Source organism: Theropithecus gelada, chromosome 15 (assembly GCF_003255815.1).
Source record: "Theropithecus gelada isolate Dixy chromosome 15, Tgel_1.0, whole genome shotgun sequence".
Lineage (NCBI taxonomy): Eukaryota > Metazoa > Chordata > Mammalia > Primates > Cercopithecidae > Theropithecus > Theropithecus gelada.
Genome location: NC_037683.1, coordinates 5,101,083 through 5,110,488, shown reverse-complemented (window position 1 = coordinate 5,110,488; position 9,406 = coordinate 5,101,083). Strand labels below are relative to the sequence as shown.

The 9,406-nt window shown below is 42.8% G+C and overlaps 1 protein-coding gene across 1 annotated transcript; it reads right to left on the bottom strand.

Moving 5' to 3' along the window:
* Positions 1–3,305: 3,305 nt before the first annotated feature.
* On the bottom strand, positions 3,306–9,204 carry LOC112608563 (zinc finger protein 669-like). Its single transcript, XM_025360494.1, is given in 7 exon segments — positions 3,306–4,248; positions 4,681–4,735; positions 4,940–5,066; positions 7,601–7,709; positions 7,996–8,076; positions 8,971–9,060; positions 9,062–9,204. Coding segments are annotated over 7 exon segments (1,548 nt in total).
* Positions 9,205–9,406: the final 202 nt, after the last annotated feature.

The window sequence follows — 9,406 nt, the reverse complement described above, 5'->3', positions numbered from 1 at the left end:
GCACCCTTAAAAGGATCAGGATATTTGCTGTGGCAGAGGCACAGACAGTAGCGACAGAGTGTTCTTGTGAGCCATCTACTAGTTCTCTTAACCAGAGCGTGGCACCAGACCGCTTTTCTATTTCCTTTCAATGGAAACTATTTCAGAATATTTTGAATATTTTGAGTTTCCACATCTATAGAGTTGTGGCACATGATCACTGGCAGTGTAGACTCTCTGCATGGTTAAAGGAAAGAGTTCAGAAGCCCATCAACCCACATTGGAGGAGACCACCTAATTCTCCAGAGAGTGTCACTCCATCTTCCTGGGGTTAGCTCCACACGCAGTAAGGCCATTACATCTAAGGCCATCAAGACTTGCAGTCCGAAGATGAGACTTTTGACATGCTGAGAAGCAGCAGTGATAAGAAAAGCCCATACACTGGCCAAGAATTTTTCAATGAAAGCAGCCGAGATGCTTCTTCATATGCTTCGGTAGGGGCTAATATCAAACTATTTCTTCCCATTTTCTTTACTCAGCAGTGCCTGAACCATGAGGCACCATAGATGTACACCTCATCAGGAGGCTGTATGGTACAGCAGCAAGGGGAGCAGCAGCACAAGAAAAACAAGGCCACTACTTCTGCCTACATAATAACTATTGTCTTAGAGTGTATAATAATTAATAATGTTCACATGGCTGCCCTCAGCACACAGAGATGGTGACCAGAGCAGATGCAGGGACTACAGAGATACAGCTTGATTCTTGCTAATTAGGACTGAAGTGTTAGCTTATGTGCTGTGCTTTTGTGCATTCATAAGCCAGGGCCTCAAAGCTGCCTGCTCAGCACAAGCCAAAGGCCATGCTGGGGTGCAGTTAAACATTGATGTCTAGGAGATGAGAGCATTTTAGTGTGGGAGAAGATGACAACACCTGAGGACCACAAAACACTGTGCAGACCAAAGGGACGGCCCATCATCAGCTCACGGTTCTGACCCAGGTGACTGCTGATGTGTTACGGAACAGTCAGCCGACAGCAGGTAGGTCAAGTTGAGCAGGTGTCCTGCATGAGGGCTGGTCCATTCCATTCGTGTTGCCAATTGTTTCAATAGCGTCTCATGCACCTGACTGGTGAGGAAGGAATTAGCAACCTACGTTTACTGGCACCGTTAAACACATAACATCTATTACTAAATAGATAAGTCAGACATCAGTTATTAATTACATAGAGGAGGAGGATGTAAGCTCCCACAGGCCCAAACAGGGATTAACTTGGGAGCAGAGAGTGGTATAGCGTTAAAAAAGTGAGGATGTCCCTTTTTTTTCCTTTTTTTCTTTCTTTTTTTTTTTTTGACACAGAATCTCGCTCTGTCACCCTTGCTGGAGTGCAGTGGTGTGATCTCGGCTCACAGCAAGCGCCGTCTCCCGGGTAAACTATACGTACTTAGGAATTAATACCAACACATTATTAGAAAAAATAAATATCTTTACATCAAGAGTAGTTTTTCCTTTAATAAAAATAGGTGGAATGTGTATAATGGACAAGGGATAATCAAAATGTGCCAAATGAGGCTAGTAAGACAATCCCAAGAATTCACAATCATTATTCACTGGTCCATTAATCACAGGAGAATACATACAAATGAAACTTACCTGGCCGGGCGCGGTGGCTCGTGCCTGTAATCCTAGCACTTTGGGAGGCCGAGGTGGGCAAATCATGAGGTCAGGAGTTCAAGATCAGCCTAGCCAACATGGCGAAACCCTGTCTCTACTAAAAATACAAAGAATTAGCTGGATGTAGTGGCGGGCGCCTGTAGTCCCAGCTACTCGGGAGGCTGAGGCAGGAGAATCGCTTAAACCCAGGGGGCGGAGGTTGCGGTGAGCCGAGATCGCACCACTACACTCCCAGCCTGGGCAACAGAGTGAGACTCCATCTCAAAAAGAAATAATAATGAAATAAAAAAATTAAACTTACCTACGTATTGGAAAAACATCCAAATTCAACCATGAATCCAGCACATTATCAAATGAATAGACAAAAATTCTACCAACAAACTGAAGAAAACATCATTATCTATGAAATTCAAGTACTACTGCTTAAAGCACTTACAGAACCCTCACCTCAAGGTTTCCCTGCAAAACAAGGTGAAATGCATACTCAAGACTCTTTAAGAATGAGCTACTGATAAAAACAATATACTTGTAACTTGCGTAACACTTCATACATTTTTTTCAAGCACTGCACGATAATTAATTTGTATCAGGCTTTCCAAATTAAAAAAGCTTCACTTATAGAACTTCTTTCCAGTGGGAGTTTTCACATGACTTTTCAAGTAAATGTTAAAACTGAAAATATTCTTGCAGTTTCTAAACTGTTAGAGTTTTAATCTTGTGTACGTTCTTGTATTTACAAGGTCAGCCAGCGACAGCGTGCATTTTCATATGTCCTTGAGTGGGTATGAGAGAAATGAAACACTCAAACATTATGGACATTCGTAGGGTTTTTCTCAGGAATGAGCTGATTTCTTCAAATGGAACTAACACAACTGAAGGCCTTACCACAAATTTAAATTCAAAAGGCTTTTCTCCACTCTGAGCCCTCCCAAATCTTCACAAACAGGAAAATCTGAAGGCTTGACCACACTTCCTACATTCTTAAGGTTTCTCTACAGTGTGAACTCTTTCATGTTTATGAAGGAATGGGAAACAGTAAATGTTTTATCACATTTCTTACATTCAAGGGACTTTATTTATTTATTTTTGAGATGGAGTCTCACTCTGTCTCCAGGCTGGAGTGCAGTGGCACAATCTTGGCTCCCTGCAACCTCCACCTCCTGGGTTCAAGTGATTCTCCTGCCTCAGCCTCCTGAGTAGCTGGGATTACAAGCATATGCTACCACACCCAGCTAATTTTTGTATTTTTAGTAGACACGAGGTTTCACCATGTTGGCCAGGATGGTCTCGATCTCCAGACCTCGTGATCCGCATGCACAGGACTTCCCCCCAACCCCCTGTGGCTTTTTATGTCCTTGAAAAAGAACTAAGACAACTGAAATGTGCCACTATGCCCAGCTAATTATTTTCTTTGTTTTTGTTTTCAGACGGAGTCTGCCTCTGTCGCCCAAGCTGGAGCACAGTGCTGCGATCTCGGCTCACTGCAAGCTCCGCCTCCCGGGTTCATGTCATTCTCCTGCCTCAGCCTCCCAAGTAGCTGGCGTGAGCCACCGCACCTGGCATTATTTTATTTTTTGTAGAGACAGGGTTTCACCATGATGCCCAGGTTGTTTCACATTGTTTTAATCCAGGCTGGTTATGAACTCCTGGGCTCAAGCAATACACACACCTTGGCCTCCCAAAGTGCTGGGATTATAGGCTGAGTCACTACACCCAACCTCTATATCATGACTTCTTTCATGGTGAATAAGGTGACTAGAACGAGTGTAGGCTTTACCGCATCTCTTACATTCATAGGGTTTTTCTCCAGTATGAATTCTTTCGTGGAGGTGAAGGGAACTGAGGCGACTGAAGGCTTGGTCACATTGTTTACATTCATAGGGTTTCTCTCCAGTATGAGTACTTCTAGGGTTACAAAGGGAACTCAAACGACTAAAGCCTTTGCCACATTGTTTACATTCATAGGGTCTCTCTCCAGTATGAATGCTTCCATGGTCATGAAGGGAAGTGGAACAGCTGAAGGCTTTATCACACTTGGTACATCTTTCTCCCGTGTGAGTCCTTTCATGCGTCTTAAAAGAACAAGAAAATCTGAGTGTTTTCCCACATTCCTTACATTCATAGAGTTTCTCTCCAGTGTGAGTTCTTTCATGTATTAGACAAGAACCGGAAACAGTGAACGTTTTACCACATGGTTTACATTTATAGGGTTTTTCTCCTGTATGAGTTCTCTGATGTCTTTCAACTGAATTGAGAAAATGAAAAGCTTTCCCACATATCATACGTTTATAAGCTGGATTTCCACTGTGCATTATCATGTGTCTTCTAACACCCAGAACAGAAACGAAAAGTTTCCCATACTGTTCACATTTATATTGCTTCTCTCCATATGGTTTGTATCCTGAGTGAGCTAGGATGTGCCTATTAAGGAGGGAATGACGTACAAAGACTTTTCCACAAATACTGCATACACGTTGTTTTAATCCAGTAGAAATGTTCTCATTCAGATCAAGATTTGGAATGTGGCTGACAACTTGTCCATACTGACTACCTTCTTTGCTTTCACGCAGTCTCTGTACCATATGATTTCGGTAAAAAAAAAATGACAAGCACATTACTATTGGTTGGTTTAATAACTTTCTACTTATTCATAGGTCTTTGACTTACACTGCTACCAATACCAGGGAAAATTGATTTTTGTGTTTTGTTGTTGTTGTTGTTTTTGTGCCACGACTGAATTACTTGAAAGTAAATGGGCTACTACTGAAAACACAGCTACCACCTGCATGGTTATGACCAAAATGGTAACATTCATGTATGCAATTTTGTAGTACTATTTTCAAGTAAACTGTTTTCCAAACACTGACTGCTACACTGAAGTACGTTACATTTTTGGTGAAATTTTTCTAAAAAGAAATGAATTTCAAGTGACTCTTATTTGCTTTGATTGCTTGTTTTTAAGTTTATGACATGCTAAGATTCCTTCAGAGGACTTTATTTCCTCTTCTCAATGCAAATTATCTTGTATCTTTCCCAGGTTTTTTGAAGTGATCTTCAATATTCTGGTCGTTCCGTTTGTTTCCTAAAATGCAGACCCACAAAATTATCATGAATTATTTCAAACTATAGAAACATTAGAAACATTACTGCATTTCATGCTCATTGTACACAGTGCCCATGCCTGATTTATTCACCAAATCATTCCCTTGCCCCATTCCAAATCACAAATAGCACTGAAGATAGGGAAATACTTCTGTAATTACGTGAAATGTGTTGTCATTCTTACCTACAGAAGCCAGGTTCCTGCAGGTTTCCTGCATCACTTCTCTGTAGAGATTCTTCTGAGAAGAATCTAGCAAAGCCCATTCCTGCTGGGTAAAGTTCACAGCCACATCCTCAAAAGCCATGGAGTCCTAGAACATTCCACACATGTGGATAGAAGGATGAGTGAGACTGAGAGCGCTGGGAATCTACACTCAATTCATAAGCTGTTTACATGATTCTAAAATTTCCAAGCATTTATTCTATGACTTGATTGTCACAACTCTTACTCTGTTCACACATTCTCCCTCCCACACAGCAGTACTAATGCTAGAATTGAACTATTCAAAATGGCAACAGCAAAGTAGAAACACCCATCTCATTAGAGAATCCAGGGAGTAAGATGTGCTGCCAGGAGTTACCTTTTAACTTCACTCTGTACATTTCTAGTATCTGTCATACTAAAGTCCTACCTGATGTGCATAAGTGAGTTAATATTATCAGTCCTGAGACTACTTATTCTTAAAAATGCCTGCCCACAAAGTTCAATCTTTGTTTGTATTAGGAACTTACATTTTGAAAGGGATTCCACCAACCCAAGTAATAAGAATGACTCACTGCATCTAAATGGCTTATGCAATATATTTGCCAAAACTTCTTCTTCTGAAGGCCTATTATTTTGTGTCACTGCAGTGGTGCTTAGGGAACCAGACACAAAAACACAGTCTGAACACTAAGTGTTCAATGAGTTTCCCTGGTAGACAATATTTTACATGTGCTGTCACTTGTTAACGGGGGAGGTGAGCCCATTCCATGTGATTACACCAAGAGAGAATAGGCTTATTAAATTTAATTGAGTAGCAAATAAAACAATAATTGATATTTAACAATACTAATACAACAATTTTTCAAATTTCTATTGCACAATGTCAAGGCAGAAAAGAATAAAAGGAAATACGACACATGTTTTTTAAAATGACATGAATGTCACCACTTCCAGATACTATTCCTATGAAAACACATAAATTCCCAAATCAGGTGGTTTTAGGCAAGAAAAACTACTCTGTCATACATAGTAAAAATGACAACTCTCTAATGATTTTTAGTCATCTAAAAAAAGAGTGATGGCTTGTCTAACATACTTCTAAGATTTTCAAACAAAAATATTCAGGACAGCACAATATTAGCAGAGAGATGAGCAAGCAGACCAAGGGGAAAAAAAAGTCTTAATGACCCAGCATTTATATGGAAAGTTGAGGAATGATAGAGTAGGCACTGTAGAATAGAAAAAGAAATCACATGCACTTTAAAATATGAGGCAAACCAGGTTGGCATCTACTTGGGAAAATGCATTGCATTCTTCTCTATTCCATGAACAATAATCAACTTATTATATATTCAAATATGAAAAATAAAGCCAGAACACTTTCAGAAGTCACAGGAAGATTTTTTTTTACGAAGGATTAGTCAGAATTTTTTTTATGTAAGAAAAAAGTGATAAAGGAACAGACAAACTCAAACATATTAAAATTTAGAGAATAAAAAGAAAATAGAGTGGGCCGGGCATGGTGGCTCACACCTGTAATCCCAGCACCTTGAGAGGCTGAGGCGGGCGATCACTTGAGGTCAGGAGGTTGAGACCAGCCTGCCCAACATGGCAAAACCCTGTCTTTTTGTTGTTTGTTTGTTTTTTGAGATGGAGTCTCACATTGTCCCTTGGGCTGGGGTGCAGTGGTAAGATCTTGGCTCACTGCAACCTCAACCTCCTGGGCTCAAGCAATTTTCTTGCCTCAGCCTCCCAAGTAGCTGGCATTACAGGTGCCTGCCACCACGCTCAGCTAATTTTTTTTGTCTTTTTAGTAGAGACAGAGTTTCACCATGTGGGCCAGGCTGCTCTGGAACTCCTGACCTCGTGATTCGCCCACTTTGGCCTCCCAAAGGGCTGGGATTACAGGCATGAGCTACCGTGCCAGGCCTAAAACCCCGTGTTTACTAAAACTACGAAAATTAGCTGGGTGTGGTGGTGGGTGCCTATAATCCCAGTTACTCGGGAGGCTGACACAGGAGAATCACTTGAACTCAGGAGGCAGAGGTTGCAGTAAGCAGAGACAGCGCCACTGCACTCCAGCTGGGCTACAGAGCAAGACTGCGTCTCCTAAAAACAAACAACAACAACAACAAAACACTCAGATATCCAGATAAGAGGATACAGATGTGTCCACGGTCATAAATTCTTCACCAAGCTACAAGAGGGGAACTGACATTTTGGTGAATCTTTGTAAATCATCAATTTATCTATCACACTTTTATTTCACCAGTAGCATTTGCAAAGCTAAGTCCTACAATTCCATTTGAAATTACCCTTAAAAAGAACAGACCTTTAAAACTTACTACACTCACTCTGGGGAAGAAATAAATACGAATTTTTAACAAATAAAATACATCATTTTACCTTGCCTTTTTGGAAATAGTATTTTTATCTTTCAAGTTGTACTGACAAAATGTATCTTACAGTCAGTGAAAACCTGTAACTCAAATAAGCGGACAAGCCTTTTCAAGGTAACAAACTCAGGGAGAGGCTGTGTTGACTCCAACACAGACCTTTCTAAGTGTCACAGCAGGCCATTCCATCCCTCGGGACACCCATCCTGTTCAGTAAAGTACTCAGTGACCACCTAGGAGGCACTGGCACTGCTCTTTGTCCTCCTGTGGGACTTAAGTGCATTTTAATATTCAGGTTCTTGCACATCCTCTCTGGGGTGGGTTTTCCTTGTCCTTTGGGACAGTTTTTCTCTCTTCACAGGTCTGAGACAATCTAGAGAGCAGAAATCATTTCTGCCTTTTCCTCTCAATATCAGCATCCAATTGACAAACCATCAATGTGTCTCCGAGGAATAAAAACTCGGGCTGGAGGAATAATTTTAATGACCTTTCATGACATTACATTGTATTGTCCATTAATTTTAATGTCCTAAAATTTTAATGACCCTAAGGGCTCACCATTTTAGATGAAACTATACCAGGAGATTCCTCTAAGGCCAAGAGCATCCAGCTGCTCCCCTGAGAGACTCTACCCCCTACCTCAGGCTGTCCTTGGGGATGAGGTGGCCCTGGGGCTGATACTCACTAGACCCTCCAATAGACATGGCCACTGTGGGTATCCTGGGTCATCCCCAGACAGTTCTAAAATGCCAGGACGAGGGAAAGACAGGAGGGTGGCTGAGGACACAACATCCTGTAAAGTTTTCACAGGGGGACCTCAACCTAAAGACATTTTGGTAATATGTACACTTAGGAAAGATGAAAAGAAGAGCGACACAAAGATTTTTTTACAGTAGAGTGTCGGATTATTTATTCTCTACTTTCCTCTCATGTAAAATGTTTGGAAACAGAAAAATATTTTGGCCAAGGTGGCTCATGCCTGTAATCCCAGTGCTTTAGGAGGCCAAGGCAGGCGATCAATTAAGGTCAGGAGTTCTAAACAAACCTAGCCAACATGGGGAAACCCTGTCTCTACTAAACATACAAAAATTAGCTGGACGTGGTGGTGACGCCTATAAGCCCAGCTACTTGGGAGACTGAGGCAGGAGAATCGCTTAAACCCGGGAGTCAGAGGTTGCAGTGAGCTGAGACTGCACCACTGCACTCCAGCCTGGCGACAGGGCGAGACTCCGTCTCAAAAAAAAAAAAAAAAGAAAGAAAAATATATATATATATGTATATGTGTGTGTATATATATGCATATATGTGTATATATATGTATATATGTGTATATGTGTGTATACATATGTATGGTTTGCTTCCTCATTAACCTTATCAAAGCCTCTCATTTACGCCCCCCCTGTGGACCCCAAACCATAAACCATGACTGCGGTACCCGGTTTATGAATCGCTGTTTGCTCAAACACACCGTTTAAGGTTTTAACAAAGCCTCAGGTTAATTTTAGGGGGAGAAAGGTGGGACTGGAAGCTCCATGAACCACAGCTCCTCCCACGCTGGAACTCCGCTCACCGTCAGGGCTCTCCCGGATCACCCTCCCGTGGTCACCGCACTACCTGGGTCGGGGAGGTTCCCTAGAGGGCTCCCGCCGGCGGAAGTGGCGCCCACAGGTACAGACAGGACGCAGGGGTCCCGCTGCCCGCGCCGCCCGGCCCTGCGCAGAAGGGGACTGAGGCCCGGCTGCGCCGCGGCGACTCGGTCCACAGGTTCCGCAGCCGATGGCTGGTTCCAGCAGGTTTCAACCAGCCCTCTTCCCCACTTCGGGAAGCCAGGCGCAGTCCACTCACCATTCCTCAGCTTCCCGGGTGTCCCGGCGTCCGCTAGGGATGTCCCAACACCCGCAGGTCACAGGGTGGCCGAGGCTGCTGCAGAGCCACCGGGCCTCCCAGAGCCAGGAAGTAGCAGCGGAGACTAACAGAAAGAGCCTACTGTGGCCAAGGCGAGACAAAGCGCCCGCCAGCCAGATCCCGGAAGCCGCCCTCTCCTTTCCGG